The sequence below is a fragment of the Leucoraja erinacea genome, chromosome 12 (assembly GCF_028641065.1).
Source record: "Leucoraja erinacea ecotype New England chromosome 12, Leri_hhj_1, whole genome shotgun sequence".
In the NCBI taxonomy this organism is placed as follows: Eukaryota; Metazoa; Chordata; class Chondrichthyes; order Rajiformes; family Rajidae; genus Leucoraja; species Leucoraja erinaceus.
Window position 1 is genome coordinate 44014765 of NC_073388.1, and position 21677 is coordinate 44036441.

The 21677-nt window shown below is 46.0% G+C and overlaps 1 protein-coding gene across 1 annotated transcript in view; it reads left to right on the forward strand.

Annotated features, from left to right (window-relative positions):
- si:zfos-2326c3.2 (mitogen-activated protein kinase kinase kinase kinase 4) overlaps positions 1-21677 on the forward strand; it is a 280480-nt gene that overhangs the window by 149520 nt on the left and 109283 nt on the right. The window contains exons 12-17 of the mRNA XM_055644013.1: positions 104-311; positions 3860-4030; positions 6702-6767; positions 12620-12781; positions 19638-19763; positions 21147-21223. Of these exons, the coding sequence (XP_055499988.1) occupies positions 104-311; positions 3860-4030; positions 6702-6767; positions 12620-12781; positions 19638-19763; positions 21147-21223 (810 nt within the window). The remainder of the gene's footprint in view (positions 1-103; positions 312-3859; positions 4031-6701; positions 6768-12619; positions 12782-19637; positions 19764-21146; positions 21224-21677) is intronic.

Here is a 21677-nt window from a genome sequence, read left to right on the forward strand (position 1 = left end):
TTGCCAACCACCACCCCAACCCCCGAGCTCCTCATTGTGTCCATGATGTTGCCCACTTTGTTCAATGACCATTTGGTTAATGAGTTCCCTGTTGTCCGCCCAGCTCCATTGTGAACCAGCCAGGAGAGTCCACCCTGCGCCGCGAGTTCCTGCGTCTCCAGCAGGAGAGTGCGAGCCGCCCAGCGTCCCAACAGCAGCAGCAGATACACCAGCAGCAACTGCGGGATCAGGAGCAGTACAAGAAGCAACTCCTGGCCGAGCGGCAGAAGCGTATCGAGCAGCAGAAGGAGCAGAGGAGGTGGCTGGAAGATGTAAGCATTTAACCTCTGCTCAGTAACTTATCATTGGCTTGGCGTAGGCTTGGCGTTGTTTCGCCGAACACCTCCGCTCGGTCCGCATCAACCAAACTGACCTCCCGGTGGCTCAGCACTTCAACTCCCCCTCCTATTCCGTATCCGACCTCTCTGTCCTGGGCCTCCTCCACGGCCAGAGTGAGCAACACCAGAAATTGGAGGAACAGCACCTCATATTCCGCTTGGGAGTCTGCATCCTGGTGGCATGAACATTGAATTCTCACAATTCTGTTAGCCCTTGCTGTCTCCTCCCCTTCCTACCTCTCCCTCAGCCCTCGGGCTCCTCCTCCTCCTTTTTCCTTTCTTCCCACCTCCCCCACCCCCCATCAGTCTGAAGAAGGGTTTCGGCCCGAAACGTTGCCTATTTCCTTCGCTCTATAGATGCTGCTGCACCCGCTGAGTTTCTCCAACATTTTTGAGTACCTTCGATTTTCCAGCATCTGCAGTTCCTTCTTAAACAACTTATCATTGGTGTTCATTGATAACACCAACTTATCATTGGTGTTCGCCCCCCCCCCCCCACCCCACACCCCCCCCCCCCCCGTGTTCCTATCTCACGTTCTCGCTGCATTGCAGTTGGAGATGCTACACGTTGCATTATCACCTCCAGCTCTGTGCCTTCTCTTCCCTAATGTGACTCATTGGACAGTCATTAGACTCCACCCTTCCTGAGGTCATCCTTTGCCGGCCCTGTTTCATTGTGGATCTTCTCTTTCTTTCAGTCTTGACCAGAAATGTCACCTATTCCTTTTTTCTCTAGAGATGCTGCCTGGCCCACTGAGTTATTCCAGCATTTTGTGTCTATCTTCAGTGTAAACCAGCATCTGTAGTTCCTTGCTACCCAGCTCACAGTAACCCTTTCTGCCGACGTGTGTCATCAGTCACCTTTGGATGTTGAACCAAATCTCAGGACCTCAGCGGGTCAGGCAGCAACAGAGGAAGTAATGGATGGATGACGTTTCAGATTGGGACCCTTCTTGGGGCATCGGATACACGTACAAATTAGAGGCATGCTCAAATTTCTGACTATTGCAACCCAAAACAAAAAATAAGTTCCAGAACAAGATTTCCAATTGGGCCCTTGACTAGTATTTTTTCACATGTGAGCAATTGAGAGGTGGTTTTACTCGAAGGTATTTAAGTAGGGAACATATTGGAAGTACTTCACTTTAAGTCATATTGTTCACGCAGTAATCGTTCATCTGCTTTACTTCAATGTCTTCTTTGCCAAAAGTATTGCTTGCCTGTACAGCTTTCTGACACAATGAGCTTCTTTCCCCTGGGTTCAGGCAAGTTAAGCTCCTGTCCCACTTTCACGACCTAATTGGCGACCTCTGTCGAGTTTGCCCTTGACTCATACTCGCAGCATGGTCGCCACGAGGGCGGAAGAGGTCTTCGTAGAGGTCGTAGGAGGACTCGTGGCCTCAAGTAGGTCGTGGCGTTTTTTCCAGCCTGATAAAAAATGTCCAAGAGTAAAAAAAAGGGTTGGCATGGAAAAAATTGACACATTTTACTCGTAGGTAGGTTGTAGTAGGTTATGATGGTAGTCGTAGGCCGGTAACTGGCCCGAGAAAAAATTGCAACCATGACATAATTCTATCATGTGATCATTTCCACTCGTAGCTAGTCGTAGTTGGTCTTAGGTGTGGACGACTGAGGTCGAGGAGGGTCGTAGGAGGTCATAGACATAGTCGTAGGAGGTCTTGGACATAGTCGTGGGATGTCGTAGACACAGTCTTGGGAGGTCGTAGACATGGTAGTAGGAGGTCTTTTACTTCAGCGAGTCAACACGACCTTGACATTTTTTTCAACTGGTCTAGTGTCTTCTAAACTCGTGGATTAGGTCGTCCAAGTGGAACAGCCCCTTTAACGCCCTTCCCTTTTCTAACACAGAGCTAACACTCATTGAGATCAAGCCCTTCATCCCATCGAGTCCATGCTGACCATCAACCGCACATTTAAACTAATCCTACATTAATCCCACTTTTGATTCTTCCTGCACTTCAATAGTTAAATGGTCCTTTATTGTCATGTGTATTTACTGTACAGTCATACTAAAAAAGCAACAAGATACACAACTACATAAAGATTAAACATAAACAGCCACCACAGCGGTTTGTGAGAATCCCCAGGACACACAGCATAAGCGGAGACCCACAGGCATCAGTTCAATGTCCTGGGCTGCACACCTACGCTCCTTTCACCGTGATGTGACCAGAGTTGTACCGACTGCTGTCACTATCTCTGCAGTCCCTGTCCACCCGAACAATCAAAAAGCCGATAATACTCACACTAGACTCTAGATTGTTCTCATGGCGCGATGTCCCCGCAAACACCAAGATCACTGCACTCACGACGCTCCGTCCGAGTCCTCACCAGTGCAGGCAGCACGTCCATCTTGTTTTTCGGCAACCTCACATTTCCCACTGTGTTGGAAGGTAAAAATTATTTGCCAATGCCCATCATCCTTTTCTCCCGTGGTCGGGTCAATCGAACCATCCACAGTCGGGGCGTTCGAAGCTCACGCAGTCCACGATCGAAGCACCCGCGATCGGGTTGGTCAAAGCTCCTGCAGTTGGAGCTCCTGACGTTGACCCCTAACAACGGGACCACCACGACTCCATGATGTTAGTCCGCAGTGCGGACGGAGATACGATACGGAAAAAGTCACATCTCAGTCGAGGGAAGAGATAAAAAAAGTTTCCCCCAACCCTCACCTCCCACCCCCACATAATACAAAAACTAAAGATAAAGTAAAACTTACAAATGAAACGGACTAAAAATAACAAAAGAAGAAAGGCACGAGAGAGGTTGTTGGCGAGGTGCCACCCAGTGGTCAAACATTCATTGACTCTCCTAGATTCTACAACTCATCTTCTCACAAGGGGCAATCTGCCAATGATTCCAGAGATTCTGAGTGAGGGTGGACTGTCTCAAGAGAGGTGCATGTTATACATTTTCCTGACCATCACTTCTGCCAATGGAGTGTATTTGGAGAGGATATTTCCACTAGTGGGAGAGTCTAGGACAGAGGGAACAGCCTCAGAATAAAAGGACGTAGCCTCAGAAAGGAGATAATGAGGAATTTCTTTAGTCAGAGAGTGGTGAATCTATGGAGCACATTGTTACAGACGGCTGTAGAGTCATTGGATATTTTGAAAGTGGACATTGACAATTTCTTATGGATATCAAAGGCTTTGGGGAGAAGGCAGGAGAATGGGGTTGAGAGGGAAAGATAGATCAGCGATCCAATGGCGACTACTCGATGAGCTGAAATCTCATTTTTCTCCTATGACTTATGAACTTAACTCAATGGGGGAATTTTTAAAGACGGGCACCTGAACCAAAGTTGGCTCGTGTCAACGTGACCCATGTTCCGGTGGCCATTGTGTTGGCCTGCTGGTTTGTCAGTCTTTGTTCTCACTGAAGCTAAACAGACCCGTCACATAAGTGACACTGACATCATCTTCTCGGACTATTGTCATTTGTCCATTGACTCCCGGCAGCACCACAAGATGGAGGAGAAGCAGCGAAAACAGCAGGAGGGTGTGAAGAAGCCCGAGCTTAAAGAAAGGCACAGGAAGGAAGAGAGGAGTCGTGGAGAGGAGGAACAGAGATGGGCGGAGGAGGAAAGGTGGAAGATGGTGGAAGGCAAAAGGAAAGCTGAGAAAAAACAGGTAAGCATTTAAGCATTTTCCCATCATTTTAGTTTTTAATTTTAGAGATACAGCATGGAAACAGGCCCTTCTGCCCACCGAGTCTGCCTCAACCAGGGATCACTCCGTACACCAGCACAATCCGACCACGTTGGGGGGGGATTTGCAGAAGCCAATTAACCTCCAAACTTGCACGTCTTTTAAATGTGAGAGGACACCAGAGCACCCGGAGAAAACCCACGCGCTTACTGGGAGAACGTACAAACTCCGTACAGACAGCACCCATAGTCAGGATCAAACCCAGGTCTCTGAAGCTGGACGGCAGCAACTCTGCCGCTGCACCGCTGTGCCGCCCAGAAGTCTGAATCATTTATGTCTGATCTCCTTAATCTGCCCTTTGGCCCAAATTGCTGATATCAGCTAAAATGCCCCATCTACTCTAGTCCCACCTGCCTGCATTTAACCCACATCCTTCTAAACCTTTCCTATCCATGTACCTGTCCAAATGTATTTTAAATATTGTTATAGTACGGCTCAACTTCTTCCTCCAGCAGCTAATTCCATGAACCCACCACCAATTATGTGAAAAAGGTTGCCCTATTGCCCTTTCCCTTCTCACCTTAAACTTTAGTCCTCTGGTTCTTGATTCCCCTAGTCTAGGTAAAAGACAATGCATTTACCCTATCTATCCCCCTCATGATTTTGTACACTTCTCTGTAAAATCCCCCCCCCCCCCTCCGTCTCCTGCAATCCAGGGAATAAAGTCCTTGCCTGCATCACCTCTCCTTGTAGCTCAGCAACTGAAGTCCTGGCAACATCCTTGTAAATCTTCTCTGCACTCTTTCCAGTTTAACGACATCCTTCTTACAGCAGGGTGACTGAAACTGAACGCAGTACCCCAAATGTGGGCTCACCAATGTTTTGTACAACATAACATCCCAACTTCTATACTCAAGACCCTGACTGATGGAGGTCAATGTCCCAAAAGCTTTCTTGATCACCCTATCTACCTGTGAAGCCATTTTAATGTCGCTGCACTCCTAGATCTATCTGCTCTCTAACACTCCCCACAGGGCTCTATCGTTCACTGTGAAGAAAGAATGCTTCCCTCCAGAAGTTCCCGAAGCTCCCTCTCAAATGTGGTGCCTAGGCTGGGTGAGGCGGATGATCTCGACCTGATCGAGACTTCCACGGCCGATCAGCAGGTCCAATTTGCTCCATGTGGCCGGGGGTCTGGAAATCAGGCCCGGCTGGAGCCGGCAGATCCGTTCTCATAGTCGACTTCCGCAGCCGACATTGACGGCCGGTATCTCGGCCCCCCCCAAGGCGGTGACCTCTGTTGGGTCATCCACACTAGTCCCACCTGTCTACGTTTGGCCCATACCTCTTCAAACCTTTCCTATCCATATACCTGACCACATATCTTTTAGTTGTTGGTATGGTACCCTCTTCGACTACCTCCTCTGGCAGCTCGCTCCACTTACTGGGAGCAGCTCGGAAAACCAACCAAGCACGTGTAGAATCATCCCAACAACAAAGAACAGCAACGGTCCGCAAGTTAGATATAATTCATTTAAATAACCCAATGATGTATGGAGGGAGGTTCAGATAGGGTAGGGAGTTCCTAACACTTTTCATCCCGGTTACCCCAGGCAAATTTAATAGCACATAATGTTATTTCACTTATTTATGAACAACTAATGATAAGCAGATACCGGTATACCAGAACCAAGCACACAACCAAAAATGAGAAAAAATATGCACAATTCCAGAATCAACCAATTTACCCCCTAGGTAGGTGAAATTTACCCGATGGGGGTAGATATACCGCAGGTTGGGATAGGGATACATGATTAGGCCTCTCCTGAGGTTGATTGAGTTGTAGGATCAGATCGGCATTGCGCACTGTGTTCACGTCCTTCTAAACTATTCTTCCTGTGTGGATTTAACGGGCATGCAAAATAACACAGCTCTTTACAAGCGAATCCTTCACAGAAAGTGTCCTCTTTCCCTGGATGTCATTTTGTTGCCTCAGTAGCTTTCCTGAGTGCCCCAAAATAGCCATGTGAAATCAAAATGTAATGCCAAACATGTCATTTGGGCTGAACAGCAGTAGATTTGCTGCCCTACAGTGCCAGACACCCGGGTTTGATCCTGACTGCAGATGCTGCCTGAATATAGTTTGTACATTCTACATGTGCCTGCATGGGTTTTCCCTGGGAGCTCTGGTTGCCTTCCATATTCCAAAGACATAGAGGTTTGTAGGTTAATTGGCTTTGATAAAAATTGTAAATTGTTCCAGGTGTGTAGGATAGTGCTAGTGCACGGGGTGATCGCTGGTCGGGCCAGACTCGGTGGGCCGAAGGGCCTGTTTCCTCGCTTCATCTCCAAACTAAACTAGTCAAATACTTTGTACAAACAAGGTACTGGTTTACCCAAAAAGACACAAAGTGCTGCAATAGCTCAATGGGTCAGGCAGCTTCTCTTGAGATCATAGATCTCGTTTTGGGTTTGGACCTCTTCAGGCCGACCTGAAACTTCACCTATCCATGTTCTCCAGAGATGCTGCCTGACCCGCTGAGTTATTCCAGCACTTTGTGCCCATTTAGGTCAAACCTTCCCCTTACAAAGCATTTATTAATTCATCCATTCACTCTGAAGTTGACGTTGTCTAACTGTTGCCTATCCACAGGTCGATGGTCTTTCTGAATCTCGGATGAATGAAACCTCTAAAGTAATGGATGTTCCTCAACGGCAGGTACATGAGCTCAGATGGCTGATCTTCCCATTGTATCCTCGTGCTGTTTATTTCTGGCCACGAATGGCCATTCAATGCATGGGTGAAAATCCCTTCATCTATGGGCAGCACAGTGGCACAGCTGGTAAAGCTGCTGCCTCATAGTTCCAGTCTCCCTGGTTCGATCCTGACCTCAGGCGCTGTCTGTGTGGAGTTTGTACACTGTCCCATCTAATCATGTGGGTGTTTGTCCTCTGGCTGCCTCGGTTTCCTCGCACATCCCAAAGACATTAAAGTTGGTACTTTAGTTGGCCTTAGTGATGAACTGAGGGGCAGAATCTGGGGGAAATTAGTGGGAATGAGGAGAGAATGGAAATGGGGGTAGAGTAGGATCAGTTGCAACCTTTAGGGTCTGTCCCACCAGCATGCGATTGCATGCGTCCAATGCCACCAAATGCGGTCGCTTGAGGCGTACGGCCGCGCGGGGCCGGTCCCAATTTGAACCGCGGAGGCGTATGGAGTTGTGCGGGGCTGATCCCGACATCATACTCACCAATCAGCTGGGCAGGAGGCGTGCTGACTGAACTTGGACGTCGCACGGTGACGTCATCACGCAACGGCACGCCGGGCGGTGACGTCATTGCGCAACACCACGCGCTAAGTTTACGCCATCAAGACGCTGCGTACGATGTCAAGATGCTGCGTACACCCGTCGAGGCGCTGCGTAGGCCCTCAATGCGCCTGCGGGCTGACAGGCCGTTGGCACGCGGGATTTTCGGACAGTGCAAGATTTTTGGGGCCCCGCGCGATGTCGGGACCAGCCCCGCACAACTCCATACGCCTCTGCCGATCGAAGTGAGACCGGCCCCGCGAGGCCATACGCCCCAAGCGATCACGTTTGGTCGCGCTAGACGCATGCAATCGCATGCTGGTGGGACAGGCCCTTTTCTCCCAGAGTGGGCATATCAAACACTAGATAGCATTGCTAGAAGGTGAGAGGGGCAAAGTTTAAAGGAGATGTGCAGGGCAAGTTTTTTGACTCGGCGTTGAAAGTGCCTTGAACACGCGACCAGGGGTGGTGGTGGTGGAGGCAGATATTACCGTGTGTAAGAAAGAACTGCAGATGCTGTTTTGAATCGAAGGTAGACACAAAATGCTGGAGTAGCTCAGCGAGTGAATTAAGAAGGGTCTCGACCCGAAACGTCACCCATTCCTTCTCTCCAGAGATGCTGCCTCTCCTGCTCAGGTACTCCAGCATTTTGTATCTACCAGATATTATAGTGGCATTTAAGAGGCTTTTAGATGGGCATGTAAATATGCAGGGAATAAATGGATGTGGATCACATGCTGGCTGAGGAGATCAGTTTAACTTGGCATCATGTTCAACACGTACATTGTGGGCCAAAGAGCCTCTTCCGATGCTGTACTGGTCACTATTCTATGAAGATAAAAAAAGCCTGTTGCAAAGAATTTGACTTTAGAGAGTGGTTCAGATTTCCCGCCTACTGTAACACAAATGGTGAATAAAGGTAAATAGGAATTAGGTGTTTACCTCCAATCAAGTATGAATTAAGTATGAAAGAAAGAGTACATGATTGGCAGCTAAATTAACTTAATGGAGATTTTTTAAAAAAAATGTTGATATTGGAGATCTGAACACACATTAGAAACAACATTCTTTTAGGAAGGAGATGAGGAATAATTTCTTTAGTCAGACGGTGGTGAATCTATGGAATTATTTGCCACAGAAGGCTGTCAAGGCCAAGTCACTGGATATTTTTAAGGCAGAAATAGATAGATGCTTGATTAGTACAGGTGTCAGAGGTTATGGGGAGAAGACAGCAGAATGGGGTTAGGAGGGAGAGTTAGATCAGTCATGATTGAAGGGCGGAGTAGACGATGGGCCGAATGGCCTAACTCTGCTCCTTTTCAAGATCTTATGACTACCAAAAACATTCAGAAGGTCAGGCAGCATCTGTGGGAAGAGAAAGATAACAAGTCTGACATGTTGGATAAAATTGAGATTCAATCTGAAACATTAAATCTATTTCTCTCACCAAAGATGCTACCTGACCAGCTGAGTTTCCAGCATTTTTAGTGTTTTGTTTTTTTTTTAATATTTTATTTTATTAGAAGTAAGCACAGTCATATGGCACCAAAGTGCCTAATATATATTTTCATAATACATTTTATGTACAACTTTTTTTTTTTGTTACATTGAAAAAAAATGAGAATAAGAAAAAGAAGTTAGATAGTAAAGGATAGAAAGATGTGAAATATATAGTGTGTGAAGAAAGAAAACGAGTAAATGAAGAAAGTTGAGAGAGAAAATAGTGAAAAGAAAAGGAGATCATTATTTATAGTCTTGACCAACCCTCGTCCAGTCCTGAAACAGTTATTTTTTACAATTGTGTTGCACCATATGATTAAAAAAAAACGACGAATGGAGACCAACTCGTTATGAATTGGTCTGATTTATCCATTTTTAGTGTTAATACTTCGTCAATAACTTAAAAATACAACAAAAAATACAACTCATTTGTTGATTAATTAGTCAGCCAAATAATTAACGTTTGAGTTTAGTTTATTGCCACGTGCACTGAGGTGCAGTGAAAAGCTTTTGTTGCATGCTAACCAGTCAGTGAAAGACAATACATGATTACAACCAAGCCATCCGCAGTGTACAGATACATGATAAAGGGTATAGTGTGAATAATGTTTAGTGCAAGATAAAGTCCAGTTAAGTCTGATCAAATATAGTCCAAGGGTCTCCAATGAGGTAGAAAGTAGCTCAGGACTGCTCTCTAGTTGTTGATGGGATGTTAAATGATTATTTGGTTGATTATTAATTATTTGATTCATCAATTCACATAATTGAGAATAGCTCGAGATAAAACAATATTCAGAGAAAGAGGCAAGGGAAGGAGAGAACAAAAGGGAACATCAGTGAAATGATAGCATAGGAATGGGAGAAGGGTTGGCATGGACTCGGATGCTTTCTGTGTGAAGTTTGCATTTTCTCCTTGTCATCGCATGGATTTCCTCCGGGTGCTCTGGCTTCCTCCCACATCCCAGAGGACGTGCGGGTTATAGGTTAACTGGTCTCTGTAAAATTGCCCCTGGTGTGCAGGGAGTGGATGAGAAAATGGGATAGCATAGAACTATGATTGATGGCCGGTGGGATGAAGGACCTGTTTCCATGCTGTATCTTTTAATTAATCAGTCAGAGCAAAATAGAACCAAGTAAAGAATTACAGTGAATCCAACAGGAGTGCACGTAACAACTGCAGAATCATTATCCGAAATACTAAATATAATAACAAATCCAAATGTTATTGGAATATGTTTGTAAGGGATTTGCACATTGCAAGAGGAGAATAGTCAAAGCAGCAGGTGGGGAAATAAACAGAATTGGAGTTGAGAGGGGAAAAGTGAGTGTGGTGTAAAGGCAGTGGGTTTTTTTGTACACAAGGTGCCAGTGGGTATGATTACTAAACATACGTGTCACGTGGCTGTCCGCAAGTGCTGAGCAGGAAATTTCAGAGCAGCAGCAAGAGATGTAAATGAAAAGGAGTCATTTTACGTAACTTTTTAGAGGTACCAGTACCATCACAAAAAGACATTGAGTTTAGAGAACCAAAGGAAAGGAAGATAGGGACAAGGGACACACATGATTACAATCGAGCCATCCACAGTGTACAGATGGTGCATGATACAGGGAATAACATGAATAACGTTTAGCGCAAGGTAAAATCCTGCAAAGAAGGGGCGTGAGACAAAAGGGAAGATAGCATGGAAGGATAGAATGGATCCGAGTTATGCATGCTTCAGGCAAGAGGAAAGGATTTCCAATCCATTCTAAGCACACCGATTAGGTTGGTGCCTCGAGAGGACACGAAGGCTCGGTGGGTCGTGGAACTGGGAGGGAGCCGCTGGAGATCTTAGGCACGAGGAGCAACGGCTGGTAGGAGGGTGAACTGTGGGTATTTCCACCACCGCCTTCAAGGTCGGTTGCAGGAGGCACCCCCGGGACACAAACATGGCCGGGCGAGGAGAGGGGCATCGGTACGTGGTCCGATCTGTTCGAAGGCCACGGAGGAAGCAGACTGGGGCTTACCTGGATCGGGAGCCACTCTAGTAGACCAAGTACGCAGGCGGACCGGACTTTGGAAATGGCGCCAAAACATGGCGGCGCCCGCACATGTAAACATGCAAGAAGGCCGGTGGCTAGTGGGGTGCCTCAGGGATCTGTGTTGGGTCCACTGTTGTTTGTCATGCACATCAATGATCAGGATGATGGTGTGGTAAATTGGATTAGTAAGTATGCAGATGATACTAAGATAGGTGGTGTTGTGGATAATGAAGTAGATTTCCAAAGTCTACAGAGATATTTAGGCCATTTGGAAGAATGGGCTGAAAGATGGCAGATGGAGTTTAATGCTGATAAGTGTGAGGTGATACATCATGGCAGGACAAATCAAAATAGGACGTACATGGTAAATGGTAGCGAATTGAGGAATGCAGTTGAACAGAGGGATCTAGGAATAACTGTGCATAGTTCCCTGAAGGTGGAATCTCATGTAGATAGGGTTGTAAAGAAAGCTTTTGGTGTGCTGGCCTTTATAAATCCTTAAGTATAGAAGTTGGGATGTAATGTTAAAATTGTACAAGGTATTGGTGAGACCAATTCTGGAGTATGGTGTACAATTTTGGTCGCCCAATTATAGGAAGGATGTCAACAAAATGGAGAGAGTACAGACGAGATTTACTAGAATGTTGCCTGGGTTTCAGCAACTAAGTTACAGAGAGAGGTTGAATAAGTTAGGTCTTTATTCTTTGGAGTGCGGAAGGTTAAGGGGGGACTTGATAGAGGTCTTTAAAATGATGAGAAGGATAGGCAGAGTTGACGTGGATAAGCTTTTCCCATTGAGAGTAGAGAAGATTCAACCAAGAGGACATGACTTCAGAATTAAGGGACAGAAGTTTAGGGGTGACATGAGGGGGGACTTCTTTACTCAGAGAGTGGTAGCTGTGTGGAATGAGCTTCCAGTGGAAGTGGTGGAGGCAGGTTCGATTTTATCATTTAAAAATAAATTGGATAGGTATATGGATGGGAAAGGAATGGAGGGTTATGGTCTGAGTGCAAGTAGATGGGACTAGGGGAAAATAAGTGTTCGGCATGGACTTGTAGGGCCGAGATGGCCTGTTTCCGTGCTGTAATTGCTATATGGTTATACAAGAAGAACTTCACTGTGCAGTTGCACACGTGACCAATAAGACACTATTGAACCATTTAGTGTGGAGTTTTGAATGCAGTGCTGCACATCGCATTAGGCAAAGCTACCAGAAGTTAGATGAGGATTTTTTATTTTACTCAGCGGGTTGTTGCGATCTGGAATGCAGTGCCTGGAAGGGACATGGAGACAGACACAATAGGAGTTCTCAGAAGATAATTTGATTTAAAAACTTGAAGGGAAAGGATTTACAGAGTTACAAGGAAATGTATTTGCATAGAAAGATAGAAAATAGAAGCTGGAGTAGGCCATTCATCCCTTCAACATGTTCTAGCCATTGAATACAATCATGGCTGATTTGTTATCCTTTTTTTTGGAAGAAGAACATGTCATAAGGCAGACTCACAATGGATCATGCATTTTCTTCCAAGCAGCATGACTCTATGATTCACTGTGCAAGCTTTCAATATCTCGTAAGCTTTACGAAGCATGCCTTGAGGAGTTGAGCTCCCAAAAAAACATTCCAATGTCAAGCTTTCTTGAAGTGTCCTTTTCCGTGCTGATTGACTATAACCTTAAATGCGATGGTGACCAGGTTCATCCTGTTCTTGCCTAATCCTTTGTCTGCCTTCTAATTAGGGAGCAGAAAGACTGAAGCTGATGGATGATGGCCTTGCCGCACCACGCACTAAGCTGGGCAAGTTGGTTCCTGGGGCTTCAGTACCTGCAGACGCCGACCCAACCAATGGAGGCAGAACAAGTCACATCAACTCTGCTCTAAAAAGGCCCACAGACCTACAGGTAATTACATTCTCAGAGGGCAGACATCACAAGTGGGATACTCTATTATTTAATTTCCCTTTCAAAGATCAGAGACTCTCGGAATGGTTCGCTGCAGAAGCAGGCCATTCAGCCCACTGACCCTTTGGTGCTCCCGGAATGGGTGACTATCATCTGGTCCAAGTGCAGGCAAATAGGACTAGCTCAGGAAGACAACTTGGTCGGCACGCACAGTTGGGCCAAAAAGTCCGTTTTCTTGCTGTTTCCCAATCCCTTACACCAAGGATTCCCAACCTTTTCTATCCCGTTTACCCATGGCAACTTTAATAGCGCATAACAATGTTATTTCATTTATTTATGAACAACTAATGATGAATCAGATACCAGTATACCAGAAGCAAACACAGTCAGTCAATGAGAAATAATATGTACAACACCAAGAATCAACAAATTTACTCCCAGGTTAAGCAAACTTTACCGCCTGGGGTAAATTCACCCCAGGTTGGGAACCCTTGTTTTACACCCTCCCTTCGCCCAGCAAACTATTCTCTCTCGTACCTCCACTAATTTTATTCAAAAGTCCAGATCCTGATTCAATGACGCCAATAATTTGGAAGGGTGCAGAAGAGATTCATTAGGATGTTGGCTGGACTCGCGGACTTGAGATAAAGGGAGAGGTTGGATAGGCTGGGACACTGTTTGTTTGGAGAGTAGGAGGCTGAGGAGTGACCTCATTGAAGTGTACCAGATCATCAGGGGCATGGATAAAATCAATGCACAGTCTTTTCCCCATGGTAGAGGATTCGAATACCAGAGGGTGGTGGCTTAAAGTGAGAATTACAAAGTTTCAGAAGGGCCTCAGGAGTGACTTTCTCACTCAGAGGGTAGTACATACCTGGAATGAATTGCCAGAAGAAGCTATCGATGTAGTCACAACTCTTAAAAAAACATTTGGACAGATATATGGGTTGGAAGAAGGATAGGTGCTAAATGCAGGCAAATGGGACTCGCCCAATATATAGCACTCACCCATGGATAAGGTGAGCTGAAAGGCCTGTTTTCATGCTGTACACCTCTATGACTCTCTATGACTGTTCACCACCCCCTACGATCAATGAGTTCCAGACCCTGACCATTCACTATATCAAAATATTTCCCCTTGCATCTCACTCGGGTCTTTTGCACAACGTTTTAAATCTGCTCTGGTCATTGAACGAATGGAATTAACTTCCATTTCCACTGCCTTTTTGAAACGCATGTGTCTCGCTGTCTGTCAGGTATAAATGGCAACCCGACCCGGACTAGTAGCCAAGGAATCGTAATATTTAACTTACTCTACCCATCCTGACCATCACTGTAGATGCAAGAGTCTCAAACAGGCTGCCTCCCGTGTGGAGTTATGTTGATGAGTGCAGAAGTGTTTGCATTAAGCAGGAGGGGGATTTTCTGTTGCTACAACGCATTAATAAAGAACTGAGTTGGTTCACGTTGACCTAACCCAGCCTGAATTGTGCGGCACAGTGGCGCAGCGGTAAAGCTGCCACCTTACAGCGCCAGAGTCCCGGGTTCTATCCTGACTGTGGGTCCTGTATGGAGTTTGCATGCTCTTCCTGTGGCCACGTGGGTTTGCTCCAGGTGCTCTGCTTTCCTCCACATACTCCAAAGATGTGCAGGTTTGTGTAGGTTAATTGGCCTTTGTGAATTGTTCCTAGTGTGTAGGATAGAACTAGTGTGATCACTGGTCGGCACGGACTCGGTGGGCCGAAGGGCCTATATCTACACATTCTCTCTCATCTGAACGAACCTAAACTAAACCAGAACTAAGTGCAAGATGAGAACGTTGATTCCTTTCCCGAGGCAGCATGAAGTTTAGATGGTGTCGATGAGGGGTAGGAAGACTGGTTTATGTGATGCTGTAGCTGAGAGGAGGAGCGGAGCAGAGGAATTAAAAAGAAGCCACTAGTTTTTGGGAGTGGCTCCCTCATGCGGTGGAACACACAACGGCAGGGACTAATGGAGGGGGGAGGGGGGGGGAGACATCTTTTGAAGTGTCGGGGCCAGAGGTGAAGTCATGCGATTGAGAGTAAGTGCTGAAACTTTAGCTCGAGAAGCTTTTGCCAAGAGGTTGACTGGAGTAAATGTAAGATAAGGTAAGATTGTGCTGTCTGTACAGAGTTTGCACGTTTCCCCTGTGACCGGGTGGGTTTTCTCCGGGTGCTCTGGTTTCCTCCCACATTCCAAAGGCGTGCAGGTTTGCATTGTACAAACTCCGCACAGGCAGCACCCATAGTCAGGATCGAACCAGGCTCTCTGGCATTGTAAGGCAGCAACTCTACCACTGCGCCACCGTGCCACCTTTAGCGTCGAACTATAGAAGTTACTTCAGTGTATGTAAAGGTCCCGACCCTGTACCCATGCTATATGACCTCTATGGCTGGGCTGCATTCAGAACTCTGCAATTTCTTGCCGCCTTGGACAGAGCAATTGCCATGCCACGCTGTGATGCATCCGGATCGGATGCTTTCTATTTTATTCCTGGAGAAATTGGTAAGATGCGACGGAGACCTGTGGACTTTCCTCAGCCTTCAAAGGAAGTCGAGCTGTTGGTGTGCTTGCTTGGGTGTAGCGGCACAGTCCTCTCTTAACTTCCCCTCATTAGAATCGCATTTCCCACTCAAATTGTCAGCTCTCTCAAGCAGACAAAATCTCCTGGTGAGGACAGAGGAAGGTAATTTTTCATTGAAGGAATATTGTCAATAGCTGACATATGGAAATGCCAGCACTGACTAATTAGGAGACTGTGAGTAGCAGTTCTGTTTTGGGAGCCAAGCATATAATTCAGCTACATAAAGTGCAGTTTACTCCTCTACTGAAATACAGAACAGCATTTTGGATGAACACAAAAACCTTGAGTATCTCAGCGGGTCAGGCAGCCTTTCTAGAGAAAAGGAATAGGTGACGTTTCGGTTCGAGATCCTTCTTCAGACTGAAGAAGGGTCTTGACCTGAAACGCCACCTATTCCTTTTCTCCAGAGACGTCTCACCCACTGAGTTACTCAATCTTTTTGTGTCTATCTTCGGTTTAAACCAGCTTCAGCAGTTCCTTCCTGCACAGATTTTGGAAGCAGATTTCGACGTGCTGATTTTTTGAGGTGTAGGTTTATTATTGTCGCCTGTACCCAGAGCCAGTGAAAAACTTTGTTTTGCATGTTTTATAATCTGATCAGTTAGACGACACATAGATACAATCAAAACAAACTCAAGTAGAGCAAAGGGGATGATGCAGAGTGCAGAATATAGTTCTCAGCATTGTAATGCAACAGTTCTATAGACAAAGTCTAATGTCTGCAATGGGGTAAAAGTGAATCAAACAGTACCCAGTTTAGTTTATTGCCTTGTGGCCTGGGGTACAGTGAAAAGTTTTTTGTTAACCTAGCTTACGGAAAGACCATTTGGAAGCCTGTTAACAGAGGGGGAGAAGGTGTTCCTGAGCCTGACAGTTCGTGTTTTCAAGCTTCTGTATCTTCAGCCCGATGGAAGCGTGGGGAAGAAGGAATGACCAGGGTGGGGAAAGTCTTTGATGATGTTGGACGACAGATGGCGCAATGGGCTAAGTGTTCGGCTGGCGACCGGAAGATAGCCAGTTCGAATCCCGCTTGGAGTGCATACTGTCGTTGTGTCCTTGGGGCAAGACACTTCACCCACCTTTGCCTGTGTGTAAATGTAATGTAATTATGTGAAGCACTTTGGGGTCAATGCAAGTTGACTAAAAATGTGCTATATAAATAAGATTATATATATGTTGAATGCTGTTCTGAAGCAGCATGAAGTGCCAATGGAATAAATGATGGGGAGTCATGTCTGTGTGATGGACTACGCTACATGTACAGCTCCCTGCATGTTCTTGGGGTCTTGGGCAGAGCTAGTCCCAAACATACGTTAAAAAAACATGCATCAGTTCAGATAAAATTTTGTCCTCAGGTGTTCAGTGGATTGCAAAACCTGCCAGGGATTTGGAATGGATAGGGAAGAGGCTCTGGTTAAATTGTAATTAGTCCCTAGTGTGTAGGATAGTGTTAGTGCCTCCCAGGAGGTTGTGGAGAAGCCGTGTGGCGAGGCCTGCCTGGGGCGGTGGAGATTCGTGAAGGCCGGCAGAGCCAGGCGACGGTGGAGCCTTGCGGGTCGACCCACGGTCGATGAGGGCGTGGGGGGAACTGCCATGAGGGGGGAGAACAATGCAGCACCCGGCGGGGGTACTTTGTAATTTTGTCAGCGCCGTTTATGTGTCGACTATTGTATACCCTGGGTATGCAAACAAATCAAAGGTGACAATAAAGTATTCCATTCCAGTGATTGCTGGTCGGCACGGACTAGATGGGCCGAAGGGCCTATTTCCACGCTGTATCTTAGTCTAAAAGGTGCCTTTTATCAGCTGAAATATTAAAGCAAAGCCTTACCAGCCCTAAGCTACTAATCAAGATCTCAATACAGCAATACAGAGGTTGGTGACGAGGTTGCAACTGAGGGAGTGGCCGTGGATGGTGTCAGCAGCCTGTCCTGGCAGTGAGGTTGAGCAGGTCCATCCCCTATAACTGAAATACACCATAAAGAGGTCCATAAAAACGAGGGTTCACTGTACTGATATTTTCACAGCTTTAAATTTTTATGAACAGCTTTGGAAGAAAAGTCCGCAAAATATCGAGTTTAATAATAACTTCCATTCAGATCATCATCCTCAATAATTCCAGCCCATATTACTCAGAGAACTTTGCTTATTTCTTGGCTGGTATTCTTTGTTTTAACTGGCAGAATTTGTGGAAAAAGGAACAGAGTTAATGCTTCAGGGTCAGAAATGAGTGGTAGAGTTGCTGCCTTCCTGCACCAGAGACGTGGGTTCAATCCTGACTACGAATGCTCTCTGTACAGAGTTTGTACATTCTCCCTGTGACCGCGTGTGTTTTCTCCAGGTGCTCCAGTTTCCTCCCACATTCCAAAGATATGCAGGTTTGAAGGTTAATTGGCTTCTGTAAATTGTCTTTAGTGTGTTGGATAGAACTAGTGTATGGGTGATCAACGGCAGAGATTTGCGTTTAGTTTATTGCCACGTGTACAGTGAAAAGCTTTTGTTTGGGTGCTAACCAGTCAATGTAAAACCAATATATGATTACAATTGATCCAACCACAGTGTACAGATACATGGTAAAGGGAATAACGTTTAGTGCAAGATAAGCCAGTAAAGCTTGATCAAAGATTGTCCGATGACTTGGTGGGCTGAAGGGCCTGTTTCCATGCTGTCTCTAAACTAAACTAAAAAGGAGACGGTAAAGGATGTTGTAAGTTGCCGTGAAGGTGCGAGAGGAAGGGATAGGATAAAGTAACTGTTTGTGACTAGGTGAGTCTGGGTTAGATGGGTTAATGCTAGCAGTTACACAGCTTTGGCTGCGTCATGTGTTGCTAATCGCAGGGCTGGTGAGACATACCCAGCAGATCATACTGCACTAATGGAAAGAAACACTGAGCAAATGTCACCAATGATTTACAGCCAGAAGTTGCCGGTTCTCATCCAGACGGAGATAAAAGGTTCCCTCACGTTGCGAAATTTGATAATGAGTTTGGAAAACTGCAGTCTGCCCAGCTTCATGTGTTGTTTGTTTGAGCTTCTGCTGGGCTACATTATGGTGGTGTGACAGGCCATGAACAGATAGCCCAGAGTCGGGTGGGAGAGGAAAGCGCCCCCCACACTTTGTCCCACTGTGTGTGTCCCCTGCATCACACTCATCTCACACTCTGTGCTCAATACAATCTCCCTTACCGTGCTGTGAAAGACTGAATGAATGAAGTCGTTATCAGTGTTGGAGAGTCGGGCTGCACTTGCACAGTATCTAACTAATTATCCATCGTGAGTAATGGGCAGACAGGTAGTGCAAGTTAACAAGCAAAACCTTGGTAGGATATTGCCCCAATAATCTCTACACTCAGATAATCACCAGCCCTTGTTGACAGTAGGTGTCAGAACAATAGCCTAATATCCAATTTGCTGTAATACCCAAACAGATAATGCCACTTTTCATTTCACTGCATATCTCGTATGTGTATGTAACGAATAGACTTGACTTGACCTGGAAACCCTTCACTGCTGGAATAGAAGTCAGAGAATACACTTTGACTTCTTGAACAATGGGGGTGAAACTGAACTGTAAATTCCTACGACTTTAGTGGACGGTCCTGCTGTACTTCACCGCCAGGCAGGGCTGCCGCCATCATCCCTGGCCCACATCGCCTCCCCGACCGCTCCAGGCTGGGCTGCCACCAACATAACCAGCCCACGCTGTCTCCCGGCCACTTCCAGGCTGTGCCCCCGACACCATCACCCCCAGCCCAGACCGCGGTCGTTTCCAGGCTGGGCTCCCGTCACCACCCCCGGCTGCTCCCTTGGCCGTGCTTCCTGCTAATTATGGAGATACCAGTGCAAAGCACAAAGATCTGGAGGAAATCAACGAGTCAGGCAGCATCTGTGGAGGGAATGGATGGGCAGCATTTTAGGTCAGGACCCTTCTTCACACTGAAGTCTGAAATGTCATCACCAACAGTCTCAAAAAATGCCCCGACCCGAAACATCACTGTACCTCGGCTTTTCATTGTACCTTGGTACACATGACACTAAATTGTTGCCCGCCACAGCTGCTGCCTGACCTGTTGAGCTCTTCGAGTACATTATATTTTACTTAAATAATTGGAAACGTTTCAATCATAATTCAGATTGTGTGCATAGTATCTTTACATGTAATAATAGTGGCTGTATTATTCATTTTTTATTTGTTCACTTCTTTGCTTTGAATTTATGATCCCAAGTAATACTAAACTGTATCCTCCACAGGATCTGAACCCAAATGTGTTTAGAAGCCAACTATTCAGCTCCGCTTCCATTCCCGATATGGGCATGATTCCAACGTCGCCTGAACAGGATGATGTGTTTTGGGAAGATGCTTCTCCACCTCCCAAGGTAGGTTTATTGACCCTATGGCTCTGCGAATTTAGTGTGATTTAGTTGAGAGATATAGTGCAGAAACAGGCCCTTCAGGTCTGCACCGACCAGTGATCCCTGCACACTAACACTATCCTGCACACACTAGGGACAATTTACAATTATACCAATCTAATTCACCTACAAACCTGTACGTCTTAGGAGTGTGGGAGGAAACCGGAGATCCTGGAGAAAACCCACCCAGGTCATGCGAAGAACGTACACACTCCATACAGACAGCACCATCAGGATCAAACCCGGGTCTCTGGCACTGTAAGACAGCAACTCTACCGCTGCGCCACCATGTGACCATAATTAGCTTCTGACTGCCATTGTGAAGCTTCCATTACACGACGGGATAGATCGGTTTATTTTGGTATCACTTAGACTCTCGTCCCTTCAAGGTTAGACGGTGTGGAGAACTGCTTGATGAATGTACACATTTACTACATTCACAATCCTCTCACCGATGGCTCATTTGGCAAATTACTAGATAGCGTGCAACAAAAAGCTTTTCACTGTACTTTTCACTTTTCACATGTGACAATAATATGCCAAACTATCTCTATGAAGAGACCTTGGCAAAAACCTTGCACCACTTATTGGATCAGTTTGGACAGTTCTAGGCACCTCAATGCTCGGAGGCTGCTCACCTCAAAGGGTGCAGAAGAGATTTCTCGGAATGTTGCCTGGGCTTGCGGGCTTGAGATATTGGGAGAGGTTAGATAAACTGAGGCTTTTTTCTTTAGACTAGGAGGCTGGGGGGTGACCTTATTGAGGTGGACAAATCATGAGGGGCATGGATAAAGTGAACACTCACAATCTTTTTTTTCCAGATTAGAGGATTCTACAACTAGAGGGCATAGACGTTAAGATGAGAGGGGGGAGATTTAGAAGGCACCTCAGGGACGACCTTTTCACTCAGTGTAGCCAGTATCTGGAACGAGCTGCCAGAGGAATCTATAGAAAAGTCAAGAAAGTATTGAGTTGTCATATGATTGAATAAAGGTTTAGAGTTATTGTTTTCAAACTTAATGGTGTATTCTTGCATTGAATTGGGCTAAAATTGTTTCTGGGTTGCACATTAATGAGGAGACTAGAGACTGCAGATACTGGAGCAAAGTACAAAATGCTGGAGGAATTCAGTGGGTCATGCAGCCTCTGTTGGGGGGAGAGGGGGGGGGGAGTTTTGTGTCGGAACCCTTCTTCAGGCTGATACAGTTGCCCCAAATGTCACCAGGCCATTCCTTCCCCAGATGCAGCCTGACCTGCTGAGTTCCTCCAACACTTTGTGTTTTGTGCAGTAATGATATCTTCCAACAAAAAAATCTATTTTTTTAATTGTTATTTCTCACTCTTAAGGTTCCTGAAAGAACTGTGTCCAAATCGTACAGCAAAGATCAAATAAACAGTCACGCCAGCCGTAAAAGTACTTTCAGGTGAGTGAGCTCTGGCAACTAGATTCAACTGTGATCTATTTCCTGATTCAACCCTTGAAGGACCAATGGCCAAATGATACATGTGTCCAACTGTGACAATTGGTGACCCAAAATCTGGTGCTATGAATGCTGTGCAATGTGGGTGGCAAGGTGGTGGAGAGCTAGGGTTGCTGCCCTACAGCGCCAGAGACCCGAGTTTGATCCTGATCCAAGTTCGATCCTGTACGGAGTTTGTACATTCTCCCTGTGACCTCGTTGGGTTTTCTCCGGTTTCTTCCCACACTGCAAAGATGTGCAGGTTGGTAGGTTATTTGGTTTGGTAAAATTGTAAATCGTCCCTAGTGTGTGTAGAATAGTGCTAGTGTGGGGGGATCGCTGGTCGGCGCAGACTCAGTGAGCTGAAGGGTCTGATTCCGCATTGTATCTTTAAACTAAAATTAAAATAAAGCCTTGT